At 35.9% G+C, this 15335-nt stretch overlaps 1 protein-coding gene across 1 annotated transcript in view; it reads left to right on the top strand.

Annotated features, from left to right (window-relative positions):
- HMCN1 (hemicentin 1) overlaps positions 1 to 15335 on the top strand; it is a 420986-nt gene that overhangs the window by 296377 nt on the left and 109274 nt on the right. The window contains exons 44-49 of the mRNA XM_081823192.1: positions 4080 to 4271; positions 5850 to 6023; positions 7309 to 7422; positions 8335 to 8480; positions 12621 to 12771; positions 14141 to 14335. Coding sequence (XP_081679318.1) covers positions 4080 to 4271; positions 5850 to 6023; positions 7309 to 7422; positions 8335 to 8480; positions 12621 to 12771; positions 14141 to 14335 — 972 coding nt within the window. The remainder of the gene's footprint in view (positions 1 to 4079; positions 4272 to 5849; positions 6024 to 7308; positions 7423 to 8334; positions 8481 to 12620; positions 12772 to 14140; positions 14336 to 15335) is intronic.

Genomic DNA, 15335 nt, shown 5'->3' with positions numbered 1-15335 from the left:
ATATCTGCATCCATTTGTAAATCTGCAGCATAAGTCATAATCTCTGAGTCTTTTCTATTTTGGGGGTTCCTCCTCCTAGTCATTCTGTTGATGGGTGTTTGAGGGAATGTATAGAGTCCAAATTATTGACCAGAACCCAAGCAAGATGCACCTGTTTTCTTGGGACCTTAGGGTTGCTGGCCTCTTGTTTTCCTAGCCTGTCTTCTTCGGGAGGGGCCTGCCGCACTGTTACTCAGGCAACCCTGTTTGGGCGGAGTTGCCCTGGGCCCCTGTGGTGGGGGATGGGCTCAGTGGGAATCAGTCTTTGGGGCTTTTGTTCTCTGGCGCCTTTCCCTGGCGGCTTTCCGTCTCTTCCGCAAGTCAGAGCAGAAGAGACCGTTTCCAACCCTCTGCCTCAGAGCAGAGAGACCTCAGTCTGTTCTTCAGTGGGCTCTCCAGGCCACACCGTCTCCGTTTCTGTCCGTGCTGCTATAAACTGCAGCGTCCTGAGTTGTGCGCCCCTCTGCAGCGCCCCCAGTCCTGCCTCCAGGTCAGAGCACGCCTCTGCCCTTTGTGCTTCTAAAACCGCCAGCCCCTCCCAGTTCGCATGCGTGACCCCCGCCAGTCCGGGTTTCTGCCCCCGGGGCTGCCCTAAAGTCCTTTCCCCACCGCTACCGGTCTGCGAGCGCTGCGCGAGGCTGTCGCTCACCGGCAGTGTAGGATCCCCATGGCCAGGCTCCCTCCCACTGCCGTTTATCCTCTGATATCTGCCCGTGGAATCAGGGCTCCCCGCTTCGTACCTCAAAACCAACCACCTGTGATATTCTGTTTGTAGAGATCCAGATCTTCTTACATCTCAGGCTGGTTTCGTGGGTGCTCAGAGTGGTCTGGTAGATATCCAGCTCAATTCCGGGGACCAGTTGAAATAGGGTCCCCTACTCCTCTGCCATCTTTCCTTCTCCCTCTCCCTTTAGTTCTATTAGTATTTGTTTTATGTATTTAGTTGCTCCAATGTTGGGTGCATAAATATTTACATTTATTGTATCTTCTTGAGAATTGACCCTTTTATCATTGCATAATGACCTTCTTTGTCTCTTATGACCATTTTTAGCTTAAAGTTTATTTTATCTGAAATAAATGCAGCTATTCCTGCTTTTTGGGGGCTGCCATTTGCTTGAAATATCTTTTTACATCCTTTCACTCTGTCTATGTGTATCTTTGAAGCTAAAATGAATCTCTTATAGGCCCCATATTCGTGAATCTTGTTTTTTTAAATGCATTCAGTCATTCTCTGTCTTTTGATTGGAGAATTTAATCCATTTATGTTAAAGTAATTATTGATAAGTGAGGACTTACTATTGACATTTGTTCATTGTTTTCTAATTGTTTTGTTGACTCCTTCATCCTAATCTTTTGTGCAACTAGTATAGGTTTTTCTTTACCATGGGGCTTACATAAAATATATTTTATTTTAGGGGTGCCTGGGTGGCTCAGATGGTTAATTGTCTGCCTTCAGCTCAGGTCATGATCCCAGGGTCCTGGGATCGAGCCCCACATCAGGCTCCCTGCTCAGCGGGAAGCCTGCTTCTCCCTCTCCCTCTACTGTTCCCCCTGCTTGTGCTCCCTCACTCTCTCTATCAAATAAATAAATAAAATCTTTAAAAAAAAATATATATATATATATATTTTATTTTAGGCTGATAACAACTTTATTTTGATAGTATATATAACCTTTATACTTTTACTTCTCTCCCCCTCACATTTTAGGTTATTGATGTGGCAGTTTTTATATTTTTTACATGTATCCAGTAACAAATTATTGCAGTTATGGTTATTTTAAATACATTCACTTTCTAACTTTTAGAGTTGTAAGTGAATTACATACCACCATTACAATCATAGAGAATATGACTTTAACTACATATTTACCATTACCAGTGAGTTTTATACACACATTCATGTTTTACAACATTAATTATCATCCTTGTATTTCCACTTGAGAATGTCCTTAGCATTTCCTATAAGGCAGGTCTAGTGAGGATGAACTCCCTCAGCTTTTGTTTGTTCAGGAAAATCTTTATCTTTCCCTCCCACTTTGCCAGCTATAGTATTCCTGATTGACAGGTCCCTTTTCTTTTAATATTTTGAATATATTATCCTGTTCTTTCCTGGCATACAAAGTAGTCCTTATTTTTGAAAAATCAGCCTAAAATCTTAGGGGTTTCCCTTGTATGTAATACACTTTACTCTTGCTGCTTTCAAATTCTGTCTTTGTCTTTGACTTTTGAAAATATGATTATAATGTGTCTCAGTGTAGCCCTTTTCAAGTTCAACCAATTTGGGGTCCTTTGGGCCTCATGAATCTGGATGTCCATTTCTCTCCCTATGTTTGGGAAGTTTTCAGCCATTATTACTCTAAATATACTTTCTGTCCTTTTCCCTATCTCTTGTCCTTCTGGGATTCCCATAACGTATATGTATATTGATTCTGTTGATAGCCTTCCATAAGTCTTATAGGCTTTCTTCACTGTTTTTTTCTTTTTCTTTTTTCCCTTCCCTTCTCTTCACTTTTCTTTCTTTCTTTCTTTTTTCTTTTCTTTTCTTTCTTTCTTTCTTCTTTCTTTCTTTCTTTCTTTCTTTCTTTCTTTCTTTCTTTCTTTCTTTCTTTCTTTCTTTTCTGACTGGATAATTTTAATGACCTATCCTCTAGTTCACTAATTCTTTTTTTCTTCTTGGTTGAGTCTGCTATTAAAGCTCTCTATTGAATTCTTTAGGTCAGTCACTGTATTCTTCAGCTCTAGGAATTCTGTTTGTTTGTTTTGATTGTTTCTATTTCTTTGTTCATGCACCATTTTCTTAATTTTGTTTAGTTGTCTGTGTTCTTGTAGTTCACTAAATTTCTTTGAGAGGATTATTCTGAATTATTTGTCAGACAGTTAGTTCAGATTTCCATTTCTTTAGGGTCATTATTGGAATTTAAGTAGTTTCCTTTGATGGTGTCTTTTTTACCTGATTCCTTGCATTGGTATCTGCACATTGGAGTAAGTGGTGTCCTCTTCTAGTCTTTATAGGTTCACTTTGGCAAAAACAGTCATTCACCACTCAGCACAGCCTGGTGTTCTTCATGGGTCATCTGGTAGCATCCTTGCAGATGGGGCTTGCTCCTAGGGTCTCTATTTGGTTAAGGCCACTGCCTGAGCTCTGAGGTTAGCAGGTAGGGATTAATGTTGACTGGAAACAGTTGGAAAGTACTGCTCATTGGGTTTCTTGACTGAGTGCAGCTATAGGATAGGCTCTGTGGTTGCCTGGATTCTCTGGCTAGGCTTCCTCATCAGGTGGGACTGGGTGCTATATTTCAGCAGTTGGGCAGGCCTGCAAATTTGCTTCCCTGCCAGGGTAGGGCTATAAAACAGACTCCGTTGTTGGTATGGCCAAGCCTTCCAATTTTAATATATTATCCTAGCACTTTTTCCTAACAGAACTTGCTCTTATGGTTTTAAAATTTTTTAATTATTTGAGCAACTTAAAATTAATATTTAACATAAGTCTCATGTTAAAACAAAAGATCTTTCTCCATAGGTGAATTATTCCATTAAGGGAATAATTAATATATTTATATCTCTATCTACTTACTATGTATGTATGCTAGAATCCTGGTATAAACTGAAAATATCTGTTTATTGAATTATTTCATTCAAGGTTTTTCCTTTTTTATAGCTTGCTTTCAAAAATATAAAACCTTTAAAAATTTAATATGAATGCAAAAGTATTTGTGATAACAATTTTAATAAAAATGCATGTCCCATTCTTTCTAAAGTATATTTTACTATTTAATTAAACACAAAGACTAATTTGGAATTATTTCGCTTATAGATCAAACTAATCTTCATTTGAAAATGGCTTGTAATCTGTAAATTTTAAAAAATTATGACATGATTGTTATTCTAAATTATGTTTACAAATTTATTTTAAATTAATGATTACCGCATTGTTTACAAGTGTGATATTTAAAAGGAAAATGAGTGAAAATGCCTTCTTTTCATTGTCAGTTGTAGGCATGTACTTATTAGCCATCTCTCAGATATGGCTTTTTGTTACAGGGAATCCAGTGCCAGAAATTACATGGCACAAAGATGGACAGCTCCTCCAAGAAGATGACACCCATCACATTATGTCTGGTGGCCGTTTTCTTAAAATTACCAATGCCCAAGTGTCACATACTGGAAGATATGCATGTTTGGCTTCTAATACAGCTGGTGACAAGAGCAGAAGTTTCAGTCTTAACGTGTTGGGTAGGTACAAGCATTGCCTCAAATCTTGAAGAGTCAGACATGACTGTCTGCTGAATTACCTTCTTTTCTTTTTCTTTTTAATGTTTCTGCCATAGAATTTCATTATTTAAGGAGGACTAGTGCTTATGTACATTTGCTGTTTTTCTTTAATTAATACATTTATTTATAAATTTATTCGTTACATTTGGAATACCACCTACATTCCAGGAACTGTGTTTAGTGCTAGAGACACAACTGTGAATAAGACAGATGTTAAAAACCCAGTAGTAAAAGGCAAATGTATGCTGGTCAAAGAGAAACAGGTCAACAGTACAAGGGTTCAATCTGGTGTATTTTATCCTTTCTTTATGGAACAATTATTGGTAATTGTCCATATTATAGTCTTTGTGGACTAGGAATTATGAAATACCTGTACATTCAGTTCTTGCAGCATCAAAGTTATGCTTATGTCTCAGCTATGACATTAAAATAGATTTTTAGTTTCTGCTCATGTCTTGAAATTTAAAATGCACCATCTAAATATATTATATTTGATTACTAATATCAAAATACTTTTCTCCCTCCTTCATGGATTTCTCTGTAATCCATCTCTCAAACATTAGGTACCTTAACATTTGTGCTTACTTCACTGCTCATTTTACTCTAGATATTGTCTTCAAATAATAAGCTTAATTCCCAGAGTTTAATTATTATCTTCTATAGACTGATTTCTTTTTAAATCCATACCTGCAACCCAGATCTTTCTCCCAAGTTTGGATTTCTATATACAATTGCTCATTGGACATTTCTAGCTGGAAATCTCATGAGCACTTTAAATTCAAGATATTCAGAACTGAATGAACCATTCCCTCCAAAATGAGCAAATCTTTCCATATTTTCTATTTATAGTGTTTCACTGCAGTTTACCTACATTCCCAAGCAAGAAAGCTAGAAGTCATCTTTGACTTTGGTTTTCTTTAGCCCTCAAATTCTATCATCAAGTGCCACCAATTGACTTTCTAAATTTTTCTGTAGTCACTCCTTCCACTTTATGCCTTCCTTTAATTCAGTCCCTCATTATTTTATGTGGAACAAATGGACCTGTCTCCATTACCCTTGCCTCCAACACTGACCCCCTTGAATCTATCCTCAATATATTCCCTGTTTGCCCCTCATTTTTTATACTGTTCTGCACCCAATATGCTCCTTCTTCTTACTTCCTACTTCTCCCTTCTTTCACTCACTAACCACCACTAATCCTTTAAGGCTCACTTTGAAATCTTTTCCTTTAGGAGGCCTTCCCTGATGACAGTCCTCACACCACACACCTCAGATTGGATTGAATGCTATGCTTCCATATATCCTGCACCAGAGTTCTCATTTTTGCCCTACTATGCTGCATTATAATTCCTTTTTGTGTGTTGTCTCCTCCATTACTCCATTTTGAAGTTCTCATCCCTTTTATGTAGAATAAGAACCAATTATTTCTGGAATTGTTAGGAAATAGAATTACACAAATAAGTATAGTGAAATTTAGAAATTCACAAATAAGGAAATTTCTAAACATATTTCTTTAATCACATTTTAAATCTATTTCAGTATCTCCTACAATTGCTGGCGTTGATAGTGATGGTGGCCCTGAAGATGTCACTGTTATCCTTAACAGCCCCACATCTTTGGTCTGTGAAGCCTATTCATATCCTCCAGCCACCATCACCTGGTTTAAGGATGGAACACCTTTAGAATCCAACCAAAATATTCGTATTCTTCCAGGTAACTAGTTTACTTTAAATGCACAAAATACATTTGTGCCATCTACTATTGTAGAAAAAGAATCATTGGTTATTTTTTATAAAAGTACTTATGTTTTAGTTATGTTGTTCTACTGCCATTTTAATTTTTTAATTATTTATATATATCTTATAATCTAAAGTAAAATTACTTTTTGAAAGACCAATAAAATATCTAAATAAAAGGCAAATTAATAAATACCACAATGCTATTAATTGATAAAATACAATATGGAATACCAAAAAGAGTAGAAATTCATTTGTTGAATTGAACCATAAGGAGAATTGGTATTTAGATTGAGAGAGCTTATTTATTTCCCTTTAATACTTGGAAAAATGTATGAAAACAGAAAGAATTAAAAAGTATTATCCCTGGCTTTAAGAAATTTACAGTTTTATGTGGAAGGGAAATAGTGTGTGTAAAAGTTAATTAATAATATGAATTAGGAATAGTCATGGCATTTGGTAAATGAGATAGTGACAAATTTTATAAAAATTCAAAAGATGGAATGACCACTGTGGGCTGAAGTGGTCAGGAAATGCTTTGTTGCAGTTGAAACTTGAACCAGCCCTTAAAGAAAGGTATTGAATTTTGTTGGTTGGAAATGAGTGATTTCAGATCCATCAGGATAACTAGTGTGGGAAAGGTACAAAGTGAGAAAGGCGCATAGATGTACAAAGGCCTATCTAGTTGCAAGTAATAATATGTAGACCTCCCACTTGAGTGTGTGTGTGTGTGTGTGTGTGTGAATGGCAGAGAGGGAGGTGGGTGGGAGAAAAGGTCAGGAAGGAACATTGGAATCATATTTTGAATGCCCAAACTAAAAAGTTTTGACTTTATATTTTATTCAATTGATAACCAATGAAGATTTTTAAGGAGAAATGTACCATAATACAAACTGAGTTTTAGCGAGATCAATCTCTACTGATAGCCCAAGTAGATGAGAAGAAGAAGATGACTAAGGCAGAAGATCTATTTATGAAGAGAGTGAAATAAAGACCTGAGCCAGAGTGTGTACAGAGGTATGGGAGGGTCACGATGAACATGAAAGTCATTATCATAGAGGATCATTGAGGACTTACTGACTCCTTGCCCACCATGCAGTGCCCATCTATATTATAGTTTGTCTTGTGTCAAATGTCTATTATAGAATTGGCACATAGAAAAAGAAATATGTTAATAGTGAGAACTAAAAACCCTGGTGTTTTTTGCATACTCTGTTGCCACTGTGACTTCAGAGATTCTTTGGTGTTCCATGATTTTTCAGGAGGTAGGACTCTGCAGATCCTAAATGCACAGGAGGACAATGCTGGAAGATACTCTTGTATAGCCACTAATGAGGCGGGGGAAATGATAAAGCACTATGAAGTAAAGGTCTACAGTAAGTCCTAAAAGAACACTACATTTCATATTTTCCTCAAGTTTTCTAACTTTTTCAATCTTGTTTTTTATTATAGGTTCATAATTATTTATACTCATCATTTAAGTTCTTTTTAATTTTATTTGATTTTATTATGTTATGGTAGTCACCATACAATACATCATTTAAGTTTGTTGTTTATGCAGCTTGCTTCATTAAAATGGAAGTCATATTAAGCATTGTACCTATGTCCTCAATTGCTTAAAGATGTGAAGAGCCCATTCAATCTGCTCATTAACCTCTTATTGGACAACTTGTCAGTGGCACTTCCTTATATTTCTCTGTTTTTCCTTCTGGAAACCCCCTGGGCTGAGTTAAAATACTTCCATGCACAAAATTGTTCTTTAAGTATATATGTTCTACTGAACAGCCTAAGATGGATTCATCAGTGACTTTGAGCTGATCCACTGTACATTGACTTATAGATAAAAAGCAAAGTGAATACTACCATTAATAGGACCTACATTTCAGGATTTTTGTTTTGGTTTTGTTTTTAAAAAGGAAGAGCATCCTTCTGATTGTCTTTTGTTCTTTGAATCAGTTCCTTTAATGACTGAGAAAATGCATTTTATAGGTCATGCTTGGACTGTTTCTGGGGACCTGGAAAAATGAAAGTAGCTGTTCTGTGAAGGACAATAGCCACGCTGGCAGTATTAAAATGATGAAGGGAGAAAGCTGTTTTCCTTCACATTCTGTATCTGAGCATTACCATTTCACAAGATGCTAACTTGGGTCCATGGTGAAAGGGGAGCATAGCAAATACCTCAGTTATTTCCTTGTTTTCTTAAATAATCCTTAGTGTGATTTCCATGATATTCCCTGTATTGAAAAGAACCAGTGTTTAACTCTACAAATATTTGTTTTTTTATGCAGTTCCACCCATCATCAATAAAGGGGACCTACTGGGGCCAGGTCTTTCCCCTAAAGAAGTGAAGATCAAAGTCAACAATACTCTGACTTTGGAATGTGAAGCTTATGCCATTCCTTCTGCCTCTCTCAGCTGGTACAAGGATGGACAGGCCAGTCACACATTTTCTCCTTTGCTAATAGTTTCTGAAAAACAAACATGGTCAATTAAATTAAAAAAAGAAGAAAAGAAAAAAACACACACAAGTAACTCAGAGAATCAATGTCACCTTATAACTAGCACAAAACCATGCTCCTAGAATAGAAAACTGCAAAGAAACTTGAACCATGTTCAACAATCTTAGCATTATTCCATCACTGGAAAGTTTGAAGGATTGTTTTTGTGGACATTAGCAATCATGTATGAAAATCCAGCCACCTTCCCCCTGGGGAACAGTTTTTGCATTCTGTGGCTTTATAGAGTAAGCAAACTTTGTAGAGAAGAAGCACAAAACAGTGCTAAGCCAGATTAAAATGGTAGGTATAACATGGGTACTGAGTTTATTCAGAATCTTCTCTAAACACCTTTAATTCTTTTATAAAAGGTAACATGTTTTATATTCCAAGAGGAAGAAAAATAGCTAAATGTGGTGATTAAGTGCCCAATTCAATTAACTGGGGGCAACAAGAAACTTTAAATAAAAGGCACATCCTTCAATTATGTGATCTGAATTTCAGGCCATACATCCTTATTTCTCATCTCAACTTATTTTCTTCCATTCATGTTTTAAAGATATATGTGCTAGTGTTTTTATACCAAAATAGACTTTTTTTTTTTTTTTGGCTGCTGTTAACACTGTGCTTAATACAGATGTGGCATAACTAAGCTGCTATTTGTCCTGTTATACACATAATCAACCAAATGGCTAGTTAAATTCCAGCTGTAGAAGTTCAGGTCAGAGTTATGATTTAAGATGCAGAAAGATATAGCTTTATTTTTTCAGATCATAGAGATTTTGCAACACTGGCAGCTAGAAAAAAAAATCATCTCTTGTAAAGTAAGCATGTTTCATCTGGAAGCCATTGCAAAAGGAAAAATACGGAACCCCCACCATGTTCTGTTTACAGTTTCTTTTCTGACTACAAGTACACTTCACTGTACAGTATCAATTCTATGTGGGTTTGCTTGGAAACAGCTAATTCCGTTCTCTTCTGAAATCTTATTATTTTTAATTTTACCTAGAAACTATTTTATTCCTCTTAGTTACTACACATGCACACACATACACACAAACACATACACACATAAAAATTGGCTAAAGACTAGAATTGTGCTAGGAATGAGACAGTTTAGTTTTTTTAAATATCATAAGGAATGGTTAAATTACAGTTTCAAATCCAGACTCTGAAATCAATCCAATTATAACGCTTTAGTTAAACTGCTAAATTTTTCAGGGTTTAGGATTGGTTCTCTAAAATGAGTACCAAAAAAAAAAAGAAAAAACAAACTAGTTTTTGTTTATTTTTCATATCCTTTCTTCTGTTATTTCATTCTTCAGATAATCAGCACTACTCCAGAGAAACAGTGTTTTTTGAGAAAATCCACTGAACATATTGGCCATCTTAGCCACAATAAGTTTTAATAGAATCTTTGAGTTTTATTTATTCATGCATGCCCTGAAGTTTTTCTTTTAGCATAGAAAATTTAAATTATATTATTTTTATATAAGTGATATAATGTTAATAGCAATTTATTAATTACCAAGTTATTTATTAAGCACATACTATTTGCTGGACACTATTTTAGGTGCAGGGGATACAGCCGTGAAGGAAACAGACAAGTATCTCTCCTTGTGTAAAATTTGGGGAGACAAAAACTAAACAAACCAGTGCAACATATAATGTGCCAGATGGGGTAAATGTTAGGGAGAAAACTCAGGAAGAGGAATAGTACGCATGGGAGTATGATCTCTTTTTTATGTAGGGAAGGCCTCACTGATAAGGTGATATTTGAGCAGAAACTCAAAGAAAATGAAGAAAGCAGACACAGAATACCTGAGGGGAAGATATTCCAAAGTAGAGAGTATAGCAAGGACAAAGGCTCTGAGGCACTTTGGCTGGTGATCCATGGAACACAGAAGTTGTGAGCAAAAGCTTAATGGGGAGGCAGATCACACTGCCTTGTAGACCAATTGGCCTTTATTCTGATAGGAAGCTACTGGAAATTTTTGAACACATGAGTGATATGATCTGACTTAGGGTTTTAAAAGGATTCTATTAGCTTCTGTATTGAGAGAAGTTAGAGAGGGTCCAGATATGAATTTATTTCAGTGGTCTGGAAAAGAGATGGTAGTTGCTTGGACAAAGGTGGTAGCAGGTTGTGAGGGAAAACTGTCAGACAAAGATGTGTCCAAGATTTTGCATGAGAGCAATAGGAGAGTGAGTTTAGATAAAAAGACAAGAGGTCTGAGGATTAAGCCCTGGGGGACTTCTACATTTAGAGGTTGTGGGGCAGAGAGTGAAGTGTCCCAAAAGATAGGGAGGAAAGTTTTTCAAAATGAAGACAGGTTAAACTGTGTTTAATGCCACTGATCAAGTAAAATAAAAACTGAGAATTGACCAGTAGATATAGCAACATGGATATCGTTGGTATCTTTGACAGTGGCATTTGGTCAAGTAGAGATGGTAAAAGTCTTATTGGAGTAGATTCAAAAAAAAAAATGGAAGGAAACAGAAACAGCAAATGTAGCAAATATTTTAAAGCCATCAGCTATAAAGGAGAGTAGAAAAATATGGAGGTAGTCTGCATTCTAAAGAGTTTTCTTTTTAATGGGGAAAATTATAGTATGGTGTATGCAGATTGAAATCATCCAGTGGAAAGAAATCAACTGATGATGATAGGTGTAAGAGGACATAGTTGGGTGCCTGGGTGGCTCAGTCGTTAAGCGTCTGCCTTCGGCTCAGGTCATGATCTCAGGGTCCTGGGATCAAGTCCCACATCAGGCTCCCTGCTTGGCAAGAAGCCTGCTTCTCCCTCTCCCATTCCCCCTGCTTGTGTTCCTGCTCTCGCTATCTCTCTCTCTGTCAAATAAATAAATAAAATCTTAAAAAAAAAGAGGACATAGTTGCTGGAAGGATGTCCTTGAATAGACCAGAAGATGCTCAGAATGGACAGACTGGTATTAACCAGGGTGGGAGTTTTGCCAGAAGAATAAAATAAAGGGAAAGAGGGCAAGAGGAGTTGAGGGTTTATGCAAGGAGCAATTGTTATAATAGACCTTCTCTGGGTCAGGAGGAGAGTGAGTGGCAGTGAACAGATTGCAGGGTCTGTGGATTATGGGTCCTCCCATAGGACCAAAAAATTACTGGAATTAGGATGCTAGAGGAAGTGTTAGAAAGTTAGGAGGTGGTGGTCAGAGAGTGAGAACTTGAAAGTGAGATTATAAAGAGATGTGGTTCTTGGTAATTATAAAGCCTAGGATGACTGGTTGAGTGGCTGATTGAGGATTGGGGACAAAAAATTAGAGGAGAGGAGGTCAAGGAGCTGAGAGCATACAGCATTGGATGAATGTCCGTGTGGGTGTTGAAATCACCAAGAATTATGAGAGAAGTATCATTAGAAGGAATGACAGTGAGCCAGGAGCTAAAATTAAAATCTTCAAGGAATAAGAGGGAACTTAGTGTAAACAGAAATGTTTAGAAGATGAGAAATGCCCTATTAAGTGAAGGTGATATTATTAATAAAACATCATAATACAAATATCTGTAAGTTAATGTGCCATTAAGTATAGTAATACTTTAAATCAAACATTGTAATATGAATTAATATAAATATAAATATAGGTTAAAATTTTCCATTTATGAAGTAATGATGTTTCTGAATGAACAATAGTGATATTTGGATCAAATCAGACTGTTAATGCCCTCAATCTTTCATTAAGAAACTCTAGTATTTTCTACAGAATGATAGTACACTATGGGATCAGCGGAAAATAATTTTTTCCAACATGGATAAATAGTTGTACCTAAGAATGTTTTTTATGATAAAATATGCATTTATATATTTGGTATATAAATGTACCACCCAGAAGTACCTGGCACAGATGTAAAGTATATGAGCCATATTTTCAATAAATAAAAATGTGATTACTCAAAAAAGTTTAATCAAAGTAAATTAATTCAATTAATGTTGTCTTGAATATTTCAAATATAATTTTTTTATTTATTAAAAAATCCTAAAAAGTATAAACTGTATGATGTTTTAGAGGATTTATTAGTGTACTTCAAGGTAACATTATTTAATTGAATCACAGCCCCTTAAATCAGATGATCATGTCATTATTGCTGCAAGTGGACATACACTTCAAATAAAGGAGGCTCAGATATCAGATACTGGACGGTATACTTGTGTAGCATCTAATATTGCAGGTGAAGATGAGCTGGATTTTGATGTGAATATACAAGGTAAAATAATATGCTTATTGTGTGTAATTCAGCTTATATGATCTATCAAAACAATAAAAAAGAGATTTGAGTTGGTTTATTTTAAATACCTTTTTTTCTGTTGACAATAATAAAAATTCATTATTGAAAACTTGGGTTTAAGAAATTCACAAGGAAGAAAATAATCCATCAATCAGGGTTACTTCTGCTATTTTTGTTTCCTTCTGATATATTTTTGTAAAGTATACTTCATTTACAAGTTGGGATCACATGATAGATTTTTCTATTACATTAGCTTTCCCCTAACATTTTATCTTGAAGATTCTTTTGATATTATTTACCTGGAAGGTAAAAAGTATAGTAATGTACAGAATTTAAAGTGGTCAGACTTGAAACTAAATGATGATTTAGCTCCTACAAACTTTTTGAGTTGGGCAAGTTACCTAAATATTTTAACCCTTGGTTTTCTTGCTTTTAAAATTAATGCCTTGTAAAATTGTGGTAAGTACTAAATAACATAAAGTATGTAAAACTCTTAGCAAACTGTTTAAGAAGTAGTACCTGGTATTAATGTTGTTGATACTGCTGCTTTCGTGCTTTTATATATGCTTTTTAAAACATGCTTTTTAATAACTGTATTTTTTTTTATCAATTGAGTATTAAAACATATATTTAACTAGACTCCTATTGTTGAACGTCTAGGTTGTTTCCAAGTACTCATTGCTCGTGTAATGCTTCATTGAACATCTTTATATGTAAAATTTTTGCACATCTGTGGTTTTTCATAAGTTGCTAATAGTGGAAATTTTAGGTCAAGTGTTATGCACTTTTTTAATGTTTTTAATGTGCAGGAAAATTGTCTTCTTGGAAGTTCATGCTTGTCCCTCAGAAATGTTTGAGAATGTCCTATTGTTTTTGTAAATGGAGTTATTAATCCTGATTGCATAACTTCTTTAGCCTTCTTAGAGGCTCAAGACAAGTCATTGGCAGATGCTCTCTGTTGAGCCCGAATTTTTGAAAGGTTCCTCAAAATTTAGTTTTTCCTGCTATGATCATATTTCTTAGCCACGCATATTAGAGTAGGTTCATCTCTGATAATAGACCCCTTCATCTTCTAAGTGCTAGAGACCTTTAACAGGGAGAGCAAAGCATGAACATGGCATTTTGAGCCCCATATTTCTTGTTCTTCTACATGAAAACCAATGCTGACTTCTGTCTACTACATTGTTTGGCTCAGGGCTAGTTAGTAGGTATATAAGTACTTGAAAATATTTTCACAGTGTCTAATTTATTACATTTACTAATCATTCTGTGAAAATACAGCCAAGACCTTTGTTTAATTAATCCTAGCATTTACATGTGTCTGAAACGTCATGTCTTTCCTCCATAGTTCCTCCAAGTTTTCAGAAACTCTGGGAAATGGGAAACATGCTGGATTCTGGCAGGAGTGGTGAAGCTAAGGATGTGATCATCAACAATCCCATTTCTCTTTACTGTGAAACAAATGCTGCACCTCCTCCTACCCTGACATGGTACAAAGATGGCCATCCTCTGACCTCCAGTGATAGGGTGTTGATTCTACCAGGTAAAGATCGCTATGAACAGCGTGAAAACCGGAGTCTCTGCCAAATGTGTTTCTCCCCATTTATTAGACCAGTTGAATTGATCAGCTTTCTGGCCATGTAATTTAACTGACACAGGCTGCCAAATGCCACTGGTATCTGTGTAGCTTCGAGCCAGAAGAGTCTAGGCTGAGAATTTGACAATAGGCTGGAATACCTTAGGTAATTTTCAGTTCTACTACAGGATCATTCTATCAGCTTAAGAAGTCCTTTGGTTGGGTGCCTGGGTGGCTCAGTCGGTTAAGCGTCTGCCTTCAGCTCAGCTCATGATCCCAGAGTCCCAGGATTGAGTCCCGCATTGGGCTCCCTGCTCAGCGGGGAGTCTGCTTCTTACCTCTGACCCTCTCCCCTCTCATGCTCTCTCTCAAATAAATAAATAAAATCTTAAAAAAAAAAAAAGAAATCCTTTGGCTTCCATGAGGCTCCATTTCTCTAATAGTGTGATGAGATCATCAGTTTGGTTTCTACACATTATTAATGATAGATTCTAAAATATATTTGCAAATAGTTACTATTCACTTTATTAAATACATTTATCATAAATCAATAGTTATGATTATTAGTTTCAAATATTTTAGTTGTCACATGGTTTATTGGTAGAGAAGGAGATGTTTAAATTATTGTGGAATCATAATCTTTTCAAGGCTTCTACTTAATTTGAACAAATATAAAATGGGCTTGTTAAAATTTACCAAGTTGTACACCTAAGGTCAGCATATTTCATGGTGTATAAATTTGATTTCAATTAAATACAAGATATCTTGTGAATGGATAAAGAAGATGTGGTATATATATACAATGGAATATTATGCAGCCATCAAAAGGAATGAGATCTTGCCATTTGCAACGACGTGGATGGAACTGGAGGGTATTATGTTGAGCGAAATAAGTCAAACAGAGAAAGACATGTATCATATGATCTCACTGATATGAGGAATTCTTAATTGCAGGAAACAAACTGAG

This window comes from Leptonychotes weddellii, chromosome 6 (assembly GCF_054177405.1).
Source record: "Leptonychotes weddellii isolate Sample4059 chromosome 6, ASM5417740v2, whole genome shotgun sequence".
In the NCBI taxonomy this organism is placed as follows: domain Eukaryota; kingdom Metazoa; phylum Chordata; class Mammalia; order Carnivora; family Phocidae; genus Leptonychotes; species Leptonychotes weddellii.
Note: the sequence above shows the minus strand (reverse complement) of the source record. Positions and strands in the feature narration are given on the sequence as shown.